Source organism: Heloderma suspectum, chromosome 16 (genome assembly GCF_057233095.1).
Source record: "Heloderma suspectum isolate Gila_16-S chromosome 16, 16-S_ref, whole genome shotgun sequence".
NCBI classification, from domain to species: Eukaryota; Metazoa; Chordata; class Lepidosauria; order Squamata; family Helodermatidae; genus Heloderma; species Heloderma suspectum.
The window spans coordinates 8,029,412-8,043,231 of NC_139473.1; the positions used below are offsets into that span (position 1 = coordinate 8,029,412).

The window sequence follows — 13,820 nt, forward strand, 5'->3', positions numbered from 1 at the left end:
GCCACCACCTTCCTGAAGCTAAGCAGGGCTGGGTCTGGTCAGTGCTTGGAGGGGAGACCACCTGGGAACCACATGTAGCCACCTTGAGTTCCACGATGGAAGAAAGGTGGGATACAAGTATAATAAATAAATAAAGAATATAAGTAAAGAAACTGTGCATAAGAATTGCAGCCTTAACTGCTTTGTAATTCAGGCCAATCCAAGGTTTTTCAGTGCAATCCAGGCACATGGGGCCACCACCCTGTTGAAGTGAAGCAGGTCTGGGTCTGCTTGCTGCTTGGAGGGGAGACTGCCTGGGAACCCCATGTAGCCACCTTGATTTCCATTTAGGTACATTCACATTAGAAGGTCCCAGGGCATGGTCTGAAGGCACACGGGGCCACCACCTTGCTGAAGCTCAGTAGGTCTGGGTCTGGTCAGTGCTTGGAGGAGAGACCATCTGGGACTCACATGTAGCCACCTTGAGTTCCATTTAGGTACAATTGCATTAGGAGGTCCCAGGGCATGGTCTGAAGGCACATGAGGCCACCACCCTGTTGAAGTGAAGCAGGTCTGGGTCTGGTTGCAGCTTGGAGGGGAGACTGCCTGGGAACCCCATGTAGCCACCTTGAATTACAAACCACCTGCTTTGTAATTCAGGCCAATCCAAGGTTTTTCAGTGCGATCCAAAGCACATTTATTCAAAAGCAAGTCCCCCAGTTTTTCAATGGGGCTTGTTTCCAGGGGTGCGTGCATAGGATTGCTGCCTAACGACTTGATCCAGCGCGTGTCTCTCCAGAAGTAATCCCCATGTTCAATAGGGCTTATCCCCAAGTGAGTACATCTTGAGTTGACCCATTCATTTCAGTGGGTCTGCTCTAAGCATGACTAGGCCTGGATGCAACCAAGTTGTTGTCGTTTTCTTCCTTTCTCATTCGAAGTGCAGAGCTCGGGAAAAGTCAGGGAGAGGCTATTTTGTTATTTGGGGAAGGGGAGCTCTGAAAAGGCTCTAGCCCCCTTTACAGATGGGAATCAAAGTCTCAATAGGCAGAGAGGAACAGGCAGAGAATCACAGGCAAATGTTTGATGTTGCTTGCAGTCGCTGATGAAACGGGTCCATTCCTTTTCATTTGTTGGTTGGTGGCAGAGGGGGCTGGGGGGTGTTAAAGAATCCTGAGTCTGAAAAGATCAGAGGAAAGGAAAAAGGGGGGCAGAATTTGCTCTCCACACTTCGCTGCAAACTATTGGGAGGAGCAGCCAGAGAGGTGTATATGAGTCCCTTCCTTTTAAACCTCTTTTGGTAGGAACCTTGGATTTCCATTTTTAAGTGTCGGGGCGGGGAGATCAGAGAAACACACCTTCAGAGAAAGAGACAGATAGTCAGACCGGCAGACGGACAGACACATACTTTGGGTCAACGTTGGGGGGGGGCGTTGTTGTTTTTGAGGGGGTGAAGAAATTCGCAGGGCATGGACTTGTTTGGCCAGGCAGACTTGGCGTAGAGGTGTCTGTGTCAGTTTCACAACCCCGTGTCACCGACCATGTGTAAAGTGTGGAGGCTTCTTGGGTGGGTGGGGGGCGGTGGAGGAAGAGGGAGGGTGACACAGTACCAATTTTCACTCCAGCATGAGAAATCGTTAACACAATTTTGCCTTTCTTGAGTATAAAAGAGAAAATTGTTTTCCTCCGAACAAACAAAAACCAGAGGGCACGCTGCAGTCCAAACCCCATCGCTCTAGCAAATTCTGAGAGACGGTGCAGTCCTATACTCACTTACCTGGGAGTAAGTCCCACTCTACTCAATGGTGTTGGCTTGCTTCCGATTAGACATCTATAGAATGGCTGCCAATTTGGACAGCTTGAAAAAGGGGTGAGATAAATTCCTGGAGGAGAAGGCTATCAATGGCTACTAGTCCTGATGGCTCTGTGCCACCTCCAGTACCAGAGGCAGTGAGCCTATGTACACCAGTTGCTGGGGAACATGGGCAGGAGGGCGCTGTTGCACTCGTGTCCTGCTTGTGGGTTTCCCGTGGGCATCCACTGTTTGAACAGAATGCCGGACTAGATGGACCCTTGGTCTGATCCAGCAGGGCTTTTCTGATGTTCTTACTGTAACTGCACAATCCTATCCCTGTCTACGCAGAAGTAAACCCTGCTTACTTCTGACATGCTTCCAGATAAGTGTATAGAGCAGGAGTGCACAACATTTTTGGCCCCAGGGGTTTATGGCACACATATGCCTGCACATGCATACAAATGCACATGGACACATGCATGCAGATGCACGTTTACACATGCATGCATGCACACACATAGAGAATCCCAGAGGGCTGGATTGGGACCCCCATGGGCCTGAGGTTCTGGCTTGGGCCTGCTGGGAGTTGTAGGACTTTTTCTGTCTAAACATGCATAGGATTGTAGGACTTTTTCTGTCTAAATATACATAGGATTGCCCCCTTCATCTTTAAGGGTGCCACAAGACTCTTTGTCATTTTTGCTGTGACGTACAAACACGGTTACTCTCCTGGAACATGTAAAAACTGAGAAACAGGAAGTGTGCTGCACTCTAGCAGATATTTGCAGTCATCTAATCTGAGTTTGTTACCTCTGAATACATATAATATTTATGGAGCTCTTTTCCTGAGTGATCAAAGAGCTGCACATACATTATCTCTCATACAACAGCCCTGTAAGGTGGACCACAGTAGAATTTTCCCTCGTCTTCAGTTGCATGCTTATGCATGCAATGGGATGGAGTGACTTCAACTGTCTTTGGGGCTGAGCATTAAAACCACGGTGATTTCAGTCATTCCAACAGTAAAGGAAATGTGATCTTGTGCAAGGAAAAAGGACGACAAATTAGAACTTGATTTGCAGACCCAATCTAACAGTGCTGTTTTTATTATATGTTATTATATAACAGCGCTGTGTTTACTCTCACATAAACACATGTAAAGGTTGTGTCCCGCTGTGTCTAGAGGAGACACAGAAGAGAGAAAGTGAAAGTGATAGATTCACCCATTGGGAGACTACATCACAGGTCCCCAACGTTTTTGGGTCACTGAGGACGTTTGGAATTTTGAGAGAATGTTGTGGGGGCTCTCGCAAAATGGCTGCCAAGGGGGTGGGGCTTGTCCATTCATAAAATAGCTGTCATGGTGGGTGTGGCCAGTCCCCAAGCACTCATTTCCCAGAAGCCAAACTGGAGATGTTAAAAGAACAGTCACTTGCCAAGAACCTAATAAATACAAGGCAGAAGTGGTGTCTGAGCTCCAAAACACAAAACCGTTCTTTTGTACACCAATAAAGAAGGCTGCCAGAGGGCAGTGCTTTGCTTTGCAGTTAAAAATACTCTTAATTAAGTGTGCAGTCCTACACACTTTTGTCAGGAAAAAGTCCGACAACTCCCAGCATTACCCAGCCAGCCATTGCTGGCTGGGGAATGCTGGGAGTTGTCAGACTTTTTCTGTCTAAACATGCATAGGATTGCAGGACTTTTTCTGCCTAAACATGCATAGGATTGCAGGACTTTTTCTGCCTAAACATGTGTAGGATTTCAGAACTTTTTCTGCCTAAACATCCATAGGATTACAGGAATTTTCTCTATCTAAACAGGCGTAGGGTTGCATGCTAAAATAATATATGTAAAAATACAAATCAGAAGAGGCAGAGAGCCTGGTGAGGACCAAGAGAGGTGTCTGTAGACATATTGGGGCCTACAGACAGGCACCACATTGGAGGCCCTGGGGCTAGATGGACTGTTGATCTTGTCTTCAGACCTCTCCCCCTTCCCTACATTACAGATTTATATAGCGTACTATGATGAATCCCTTGATCCTTTCTATGTGTGGGCTTTTTGTCCTGCTTCTGTAGCTACCACCGGCAGCGACCCCAGCCTGTCACCCGATTCCCAAGACCCCTGCCAGGACGACGCCAAGGACTCGGAGAGCGCCAATGTGTCTGACAAGGAGGTGGGCAGCAATGAGAATGACGACCAAAATTTGGGGGCCAAGAGGAGAGGGCCCCGCACCACCATCAAGGCCAAGCAACTGGAGACCCTCAAGGCCGCCTTCGCCGCCACCCCCAAGCCCACCCGGCATATCCGCGAGCAGCTGGCGCAGGAAACCGGCCTCAACATGCGAGTCATACAGGTACTAGTGCCAGACCTGTGACGTGGGAACCCATCGGGAAAATCCAGGCTGGGCGGGGCAACGGGGTTATGAATCCCAGGGGCAGTGGAGTCTCCGATATCCCAAGCACCCTCTGGCATTGTATAAGACTGATCAGTGTGGGCCAAGTTTGGAGGCAAAGACATAGGAAGCTGCCCTATTCAGAGTCAGGCCCTGGGTCCATCTAGCCCAGTATTGTCGACACGGACTGGCAGCAGCGGCTCTCCAGGGTTTCAGGCAGGAGTTTTTCCAGCCCTGCCTGGAGATGCCACAGATCGAACCTGGGACCTTGAACATGTAAAGTTGGTGCTCTGCCACAGAGCGATGAACCTTCCCCTAAAAATAAAGTAAGATTCTAGTCCTTGTGGTTCTGAACAAAGGGTTGGTTGAAATGGGAACACAGGAAGCTGCCTTATGTTGGTCCATCTTGCCCAGAATTGTCAACACTGACTGGCCATGGCTCTCCAGGGTTTCATCAGGCAGGAGATTTTCCTAAGCAAAAAGAGTTCTCCACACTGAAAGAGCTTCCAGTTTACATTATGGCAGGGGTGAACATGATAAAGGGAGGAGAGAAAAGGTATGAATGTGAGCAAATGTATTTATTATACTTTTATCTAGCCCTTCATTCAAAAGAATGAAGTGTAATCTAAGTGCAGTCTGATTTTTTCTCACGTCATTCTTACAAGACCCCAAGAGAAATGTTAGTGGCCTCCTTGATATCTCACAACCTATCATAGCACATAACCAAGGCGATTCTTACATTGCGTAGACTCAGATAATGCTTTGATGTATCTTCTTCCTGCGATCAAATGCAGGGTTGTTTTGTCTTCTTAATGTGCTGGCCGTCATGATTTTTCATGACCTAGCAAGAGAGGGCCTAGCACATGTTGGGGATACACCAGACCTTTGTGATGGATGCTATGACTTCTCACTGTCCTTGTTTGCTTCATATGCTTGGGGAAGAAGGTAAGCAGCCATTGCTCCAGCATGCAGGACTAGAACCAAATTGCAGAGGAGCAGATTTCGGCTAAACATTAGGAGAAACTTTCTATCAGTGAGAGCTTTTCAGTGGTGGAACACACAGCCTTGGGAGGTGGTGGGATCTCCTTTGCTGGAGGAATTTAAGCAGAGCCTGGACAGCCATCTGTCAGGAATTCTGTAGCAGCAAGATTCCTGAACTAAGCAGGGGCTTGCTTAATCTCCAGGGTCCCTTCCAGGTCCATGATTCTAGGGTGCCATTTTATCCTGTGGATTATTGTGACCGAAAATATGTGACTCCAGGTGTGTGCGCGGGACAGAGCATCCAGGAGCATCACTTCTAATCTTCCCCAATGTGGTGCCCACCAGATGTTTTTGGACTACAGTTCCCATCATCTGCAACCAGCATGGCCAATGGTTGTGAGTGATGGGGGTTGTAGTGAAAACCATCTGTAAGGCGGTGGGCTGGGGAAGAGATTGAGCAGGATGCATTTGTGTCACCCAGCGCACGTATGACGTCCCAAGCAGAATCAACTTCCAGCAGGTCAGTGAAAGCAGTTTCTCTCTGAAGCTTAGACCTGGTTCATCTTCCAAGGGTTTCCCCACAAGTCACTCCGGGAACTGGCTAAATTAGTCATTGCTAACAAAGAAGTTTCAATACCCTCTTAAATTACGATTCCCAGAGTTCCTTGTGGGAAGCCATAACGGTTAAGTTATGCAGTTGCACCATAGTTCAGAAAGGATCAAGTAGCAGCTGATGGGAAAACCCTAAAACAACCTTCCCAATGGCCATTATGGTAGTCACAACCCAAGGATGTTGAATACAGCTGAGGTTCCAGTCTGCCCCACAGGGGTTCCCGATGGCCATGCCTCCTCCCCTGCCCCCACCCCCCTTCCTCCTGACCACCATTCATTTTGTGGTCTCCCGGCTTTTGCATGGTTTCCCCCCATTCTAAAAGGTCGAAATGCCTCTCCTAAGGCTTAGTTACTGACAGTAAGGCTTGAAGCTAAAATAGGTTGGTATTTTATAGGCCCCTTTTGCTTCAGCCCCTCCCACCACTGGAATGCAGCCCCCAAGAGCTTCTCTGGAATGGAATGCGGCCCTCTGGCTTAGAGAGGTTCAACACCCCTGTTGTAGTCCAACTGGAGTCCCCTCTCTAAATGGCCACCTCCAGATTCCCCTTAAAAGTGCTACTGTCCTGGGGGGGGAGCGGGGGGGGGGACAAGGTAGCTTCTCATGTGCTGACATCTCTTCCTCTCGCTTGTGCAACGCTTCTGGCCTCCTGCTCACTGTCATAGGCAGGCAAGAATGTGGATGAAAAGACCCAGCAGGTCAGAAAAATGGGCAGGAGAAACATCCACTACTTTTCCTCCAGTTGTGGAAAAGTATTTAAAGTTGTAGGGCAGAGGTGGGGAAGGTGTGGCCCTCCAGATGTTGATGGACTGCAATTCCCATCAGCCACATGTCCCCCCATCCCTGTTGTGGGGGAATATTTGGGAACCCTGTATTTGTAGAGTGGATGTGGGTCCTCCCCCACACTGTATTAAAAAATACAAATTACAATTGTTAACAGAGAGAAGAGGGATGCTATAATGTCTCGATAAATCTTTACAAGAGACTCCGATTTTCATGCACTCTAATTTTCCAAAGAAACCCAACTTCTATAACCTTATTTATGTAGCACAGTAAATACTGGGATGCTTTCAGTGGGTGGGGAGGAAGAAGGAGAAGTCTGTATGGGGAACTTGCACCATGGTGTATGCGTGAAATTAAATGCATGTAAATACAAGAGGTGGTGGAATGATTTAAAGGGAAAGGATGGCCAGTGTTTTCCCAGTGGGTTACTGTGATAACAGAGTGATTGCCCCATGCCCCATTCTGCCCCAAACCTTCATCAGAGGTTTTTAAGCAGAGACTGGATGGCCACCTATCAAGGTATTAGCTGTAGCGGTGGATACCCTGCAAGGGGAGTACCTAGGGAAACTTTGAAGCCTCTTCCAACTCTATGATTCTATAAAATGGCTTTGACAATCGAGGGTCCGGTTTTGGCTCAGGGGGAGGCCACTTGCAGACCCCTAGGGCTAGCGAAGTCAGAGAAATAACAGATTCAAACGAGTTTGGATTTCTATGAATCCGACCTGGAGATTCCACAGCAACCTGGCTTTTTCCAAGTTGCATGGATTCCACAGACTTGTGGGCCATTTTTTCACTTTTGGGGGGAATTTGCACAAATCTGCACTTGCAGTAACACACATAACCCTGATGTGCACTTGTGTTGATGCTCATTAACACTAATGCACACCTGCACTAATGTGCATTCATGCTAATGCACACTTCCACTAATGTGCATTAATGCTCGCACGCACTTGCGCTAATGTGCATTACCGCTAATGCGCACTCACACTAACGCGCACTTGCGCACGTCGAACAACATTCTTGTACATTCCGATTCCGTCAATGAGCAAATGATGGAAGTAAAAGATGTTTGACGATCCGTGAAATACAGACAGAACGGATCTAACAAAATCTATACAGCCCTTCCAAGGGCACAGAGGGCAGGGCTGGAACCAATGGCTGGACATTTCAGGGAAGCAGATTTTGGCTAAACGTTAGCAGAAACGACCTAATGGTAAGAGCTGTTCATCAGGGGAACAAATTGTTTCTGGAAGTGGTGGGCTCTACTTCACTGGAAGTATTTCAGCAGAGACGGGTTGGCCATCTGTCAGTGACGATGCAGTTGCATCCTGCATTGAGGATCCTACATTGAGGACAACGGTTGGACTAGATCAGGTGTGCTAGAATGTAGCTCTGGATCTACAATGAGATCTCTGAGTGTTTTGCAGTAGATCAGCAAGGATTTCTGACTCTCGATTGTTTAGCAATAGCAGCGACAAAAGAACTCCCCCCCCCCAAACTTAATGGTAGTGCTGACACAAAGAAAGCTTTTAGGGCAAGCGTGTTGGACCTCTTTCTGACTGAAGACAGAATTAATTTTCGGAGAAGCTCTCTGAGGCCAAGTTCCAGTGGTGGGCGGGGCCAAATGCAAAAGGGAGCAGGGTCAAAATTGCCAAAAATATCAGCATATTTTAGTGTCAAGCTCTTACTGCCAGAAATTCAGCCTTGGGAGAGGCATGTCAACCATTTCGTATAGGGGGGACCTGCACGAAAGCTGGGAAACTACCAAATTATTAGTGGTTGGGGAAAGGGCATGGGGTTATCTGGGGAACTCTTGTGGGGGGGGGATCAGGAATGCAGGAAGGCCAGATTTGGCCCCCAGGCATTAAGCTCTACAGCCCTGTTTTAGAGTGACCGGGAATAGATTTTTGTGCGGAAGGACTGTGAGGTCTGTTCAGTCTGGTCCTCAAAACTCCCGGACTCTGAATTCTTTAATTCTAAGTGCACACTTTTTGTACCAGGCTCCAGTTGGTTCTAGGGAAAGTAAAAGTAAAAGTAAATCTCGCATGCCTGAATTGGCCCACCCCTGAACTAGTTGACCTCTGAGACCCTGCCGCCGTTACGCTTCTATGGGCCAGAGAACGGTGTGGGAGCATCTGATGTCGTAGCCTTGCCAAATCTCAGCAGATGTGGTGCTGAATTGGACGGGAGTCCACGGGGAGCCCCATGCCAGCCACTCTCCACATTGGACAGGAAGAACACAAAATGGAAGTGTACTAAGTACATCACATCCCTCCTACGCAGTAGAAAATGCAGTACAGAATCCTGTTTCGCTATCGGCATTTCACCACATCCGTTCTTCGAATGCAAAGCCGGCATTGGATGGGTAGGATGTACCGATGATAGAACTAATCGGTGGATGGAATCCTGGGATCACCCCATTCCCAGGTGCCCCATTTCCGATTAAGAGACCTTCTTTGTGTCACTTGCGGAAATGCCGCAACGCTGCAAACCACAGCCTGTTCCGTGTTTTCTAGGAGCCGTTGTTTCGCAAGGGGGAGCTGAGAGCCTATGCTAGGGATTCTAGGCCTTTAAGCAGCCTTCCTCAGCCTGGGACTACAGCTGCCATAATCCCCAGCCAACATGGCCAAATGCCCAGCTAGCTGGGAATTATACCCAACACAGCTGGGGGGCACCAGAATACAAAAAGGCTGTTCTAAGAGAACTAGAGTCTGAGCATCCTTACAGAGAAGCAATTCAACTGGACCATCTTAAGTTCATCATGTAGACCTAACCATAAAAGGGAATTACATGTGCTTTGCAAGGTTTATCATGGGCAAAGCATTTAGGAACATAGGAATCTGCCTTATACTGAATCTTTCCTTTGTCTTATTTACAAGTGCCTTCTTTTCACCAGGTCAGACCCTTGGTCCATCTAGTTCAGTAATGTGTACATCATGTGTATATGTGGGCTGGCTGGGGATGATGAGAATGTTAGTGCAAAGCATCTGAAAAGCACCAGGGTGGGGAAGACTCCATTATATCAGTATAAGGGTGCAACCCTATGCATGTTTAGACAGAAAAAAGGCCTACAACTCCCGGCATGCCCCATATAAATAATTATATTTTATTGCATCCTTAATACCAGTTTAAAGGTGCAACCCTATGCATGTTTAGACAGAAAAAAGGCCTACAACTCCCGGCATGCCCCATATAAATAATTATATTTTATTGCATCCTTAATACCAGTTTAAAGGTGCAACCCTAGCATGTTTAGACAGAAAAAAGGCCTACAACTCCCGGCATGCCCCATATAAATAATTATATTTTATTGCATCCTTAATACCAGTTTAAAGGTGCAACCCTATGCATGTTTAGACAGAAAAAAGGCCTACAACGCCCAGCATGCCCCATATAAATAATTATATTTTATTGCATCCTTAATACCAATTTAAGGGTGCAACCCTATGCATGTTTAGACAGAAAAAAGGCCTACAACTCCTGGCATGCCCCATATAAATAATTATATTTTATTACATCCTTAATACCAGTTTAAGGGGGCAACCCTATGCATGTTCAGACAGAAAAAAGGCCTACAGCTCCCGGCATGCCCCAGCCAGTTGGCCTGTACCACTTCAGGCTGCAGGGGAAAACTCCTATTTTTAAAATATTTGTGATATGTTCACACACATACCACAAATCTTCCTGCAGGAGGAGAGCCATGCAGAACGTTTGTCTCAGTTATACTTGTTCCCTACATACAGGGAGTTTGGTTTAGTCTGGATGTGGGGTGGGGGAGCATGAAAGAACACAACCCCCCTTGTCCACACCGAAACTGTTCCGCCCAGAATTCTGCTACCACTCCATTCTTGCCTGTGTTGTAGATCAGCTCCTACCTTCAAGTAAAGTCAGTTCAAATCGAGCTATAAATCTCATCAGTTTCTATGGGATTTAGGCTGTAATCCTGAACACCCTTACTAGAAAATAAATCCCATTTGAATTTAGTGGGATTTCCCTCTGATGAAATGTGCATAGGAAGGATGTTGTGTTAGCAGATTGACACATGGGTGTGCAATGCTGTTATCTCTCTACTACTTGAAGTTGAGGGGTAGCAGCTGCATGTGTGAACAGACTCCATTAGAAAGCATTTATGTCTGAGGTGATGAGAACTGAACGAAATGGGCCACCATCTGCCTGAGAAGGCTGCCCATTTAACAAGTCATTGCTTGACAATAACAGCGATCAAGCAAAACAATATTTATGTGCGAACTGGTCCCTTAGTTGTGGTCAAGATTTGCTGGATTGGGGCAGCGTGAGCTTCTGTGTATATGCACATACACTTGAGACAGAGAAACGTCTATGGCTAATTTTGTATAATTGAATGTGTGTTGATTTACATGTGAAACAAAATGGGGGGGAAAGAACCTGCAGTAATCATATATGGCTTGCGTAATTTTTTATTAAAGATTTTGTGTGTGTATGTGTGTATGTGACAGAGATAGTTTGCAGTGTTGTGTAAGATTGCCAGCTGACCAGAATAAAACCACTTGCCCTGCTCTTGTGCGTTTAAACAGCAGCCCGATGTGCAGAAATCGGCATACCAAGTGAAGCTGATTTCACAGCATGGAGGTAAACATGAAAGCATAAGCACATCTACTGTGGCTGTTGTTAAAAGTATGGCTACGGTGGCTGGCTGGGAAGCAGGCAGCCCAAGGGATGTTACTGTTGTTGTGTGATAATAATTACTATGTTTGAATAGATTCAGCTCTTGTGTGTGGAATAAGTCTTATGTTCAAGTTGAAATTTCCACCTTATTCCTTGTAAAGCTCATGTGCCTTTAGCAGGCAGACATTCAACAGGTGATCTCCCCAAACCAACCCCCCATAATTGCATGTCCATGCAGGGGGGAAAGATGTATGTGTCACACAACCGTTAAAGGCACAGGAGCACTGCTTGAAAATAGGTGACAACCTGACGTAAGCTCAACATTCTTTTTCTTCAGAGGGGTGTGGGGGAGGGGTTACTGGAAAACTCAGATTGGCTGAGGATGTAAGAAACATGGATGGGAAACCAGTTTCAAATCACTTCTGGATAACCCAGACAGGAACTTTCTGGAGGGAATGTTACTCAAGGTTGCAAAGATTTCAACCTCCAGAGGTGATAATCTCTCTCACCTCCTCTCCTCTTTGAAGTTCATGGCTTCCAACCCCCCTTGATTTCCAGAACGTATTTGCCAATTCCATCCTGCCTACGATCTGGGTATTTCTACTGCTTCTACCAATACTAGTTACACTTTTTGAGTAAAGCACTTCACATACACTATCCCAGGAATCCTTACAACAACTATGTCAAGAAGATCAGTGCCGTTCATTTCTTTTTAAAAAAATATTTATTAGCCGCTCTTCAGCCATGCTTCTCTCAGCGGCTTACAAAATAATCTTAGCAAAATGACATAAAACTCCAATGCAACAAAACTGAGCAGGCAAGTAAAAGATCCAGCACAAAATAGACACAGAACTAAAAGGCCTGGGTGCAATTAAGGATGTGTTCACCTAATGCCAAAAAGAAAATAAAGATGGTAACAGACAAGTCTCCTGGGTGGGGGAGTCCCATAACCAGATGCTAAAACTGAAAAGGCCCCTGTCTCCAGTCATGAGTAGGCAAAGGGAAAAGGGCTTTATGTCAATATTACAAGGCAGGGTTTGCCTAAGGAGAGAGTTTAACCAGATTCTTCTCATCTGCAGTTTGATCTATTTTAACATTTTTAGTGTTTTCCAAGTTTTAACTATAAGTCACCTTGGGGGGCCTATTAGGGCCAAAAGGCAACTCGTACATTTATCAATTTTAATGCATGTATATAAATAAATAAACAAATAAACTGTTATGTTACACCAGGGGCAGGTAGACCTCAGACTTGTGGGATCTATTTTGTTTTGTTTTTTATGGGAGACTTGAGACCCACTAACATACCATCCTGAACATCCAGGATCTCGTCTGATCTCGGAAGATAAGCAGGGTCAGGTCTGGTTAGTACTTGGATGGGAGTCCTCCTGGAAATACTGGGTGCAGTAAGGGAGAGACCATAGCTCAGTGGTAGAGCCCTTGCTTTGCATGCAAAAGGTCCCAGGTTCAATCCCCAGCTTCTCCAGGTAGGGCTAGGAAAGAATCCTGCCTGAAACCCTGGAGAGCCGCTGCCAGTCAGTAATGACAATACTAGGCTAAATGGACCAAGCGTCTGACTCAATCTAAGGCAGCTTCCTGTGTTCCTATTTATATCAGCCCTTCATGCAAGTCTATGAGGACTAGAATCTTACTTTATTCTTAGGGGGAGGATCATAGCTCAGTGGCAGAGCACCAGCTTTACATATTCAAGGTCCCAGGTTTGATCTCCACCATCTCCAGGTAGGACAGGAAAACCTCCTGACTAAAAAACCTGGAGAGATGCTGCCAATCAGTGTCAACAGTACTGGGGTAAATGTTCCAAGGGTCTGGCAGTATAGAAGGGAGCTCCCTAAGTGCAAAACAGTGGTTACACAGAGCAGACAAACACCTTCGGATTAAGGAACAGGATGCCTCTGAGCCCGAGAATTTGTTTTCAGCCCCAGAACTGAGCTCATGGTCCTTTCACACTAAAATCCACTCCTGATTCCTCTCACCCACCCACAAACTCTACTTGTTTCAGGACCCTAGTTTTAGTTTAAGGAAGAACCTATTTATTGTTCTATTGTTAAACAGTGGGGGTCAGAACAACAAAAATCTTGCAGATCTACTGCAAATCACCTAGACAGAAGGTCCCGATCCATCTTTTGCCCACTCCTGCACTACACTAGCTCCCTGAAGGATGACATCTTACCCACCACATTTCTAAGCATCTGGGGAGGCCCTCATCCAGTGATACCTAGTGCTGCAGAAGTAAAAACAGAAAGCGGGGCCTTTTTGGTGGTTGCCCCTACACTGTGGAATCCCACCACCACACGGTCTTACAAAGAATGCTCCCTAAAGACTTGTCAAAGCCTGGCTAAGGGCTTCTAATTCATGAGGGCCATTGACAAGTGGTCCTGCCTCTTTGCTGAATTTAAGGATCGGTTGTTGTGTTCTTGTCTTTAGTGCTGCGGCTGTTTATCTTTGTAATGATTTTAATTGTGGTGTGTCGGGTTGGTTTCTTGGATTTGATTGTTTCTGACCCTAGGCTGCAGTATATTCTTTGTTTTATAAGAGCACAATCCTATGCACATTGATTTAGACAGAAAAAACTCCTACATAGAATCATAGAATCATAGAATCATAGAATCATAGAA

The 13,820-nt window shown here is 46.3% G+C and overlaps 1 protein-coding gene across 1 annotated transcript in view; it reads left to right on the forward strand.

The window, feature by feature from the left end:
• LHX1 (LIM homeobox 1) overlaps positions 1–13,820 on the forward strand; it is a 59,242-nt gene that overhangs the window by 23,346 nt on the left and 22,076 nt on the right. Inside the window, exon 3 of the mRNA XM_084823404.1 lies at positions 3,853–4,130. Within this exon, the coding sequence (XP_084679530.1) occupies positions 3,853–4,130 (278 nt within the window). The remainder of the gene's footprint in view (positions 1–3,852; positions 4,131–13,820) is intronic.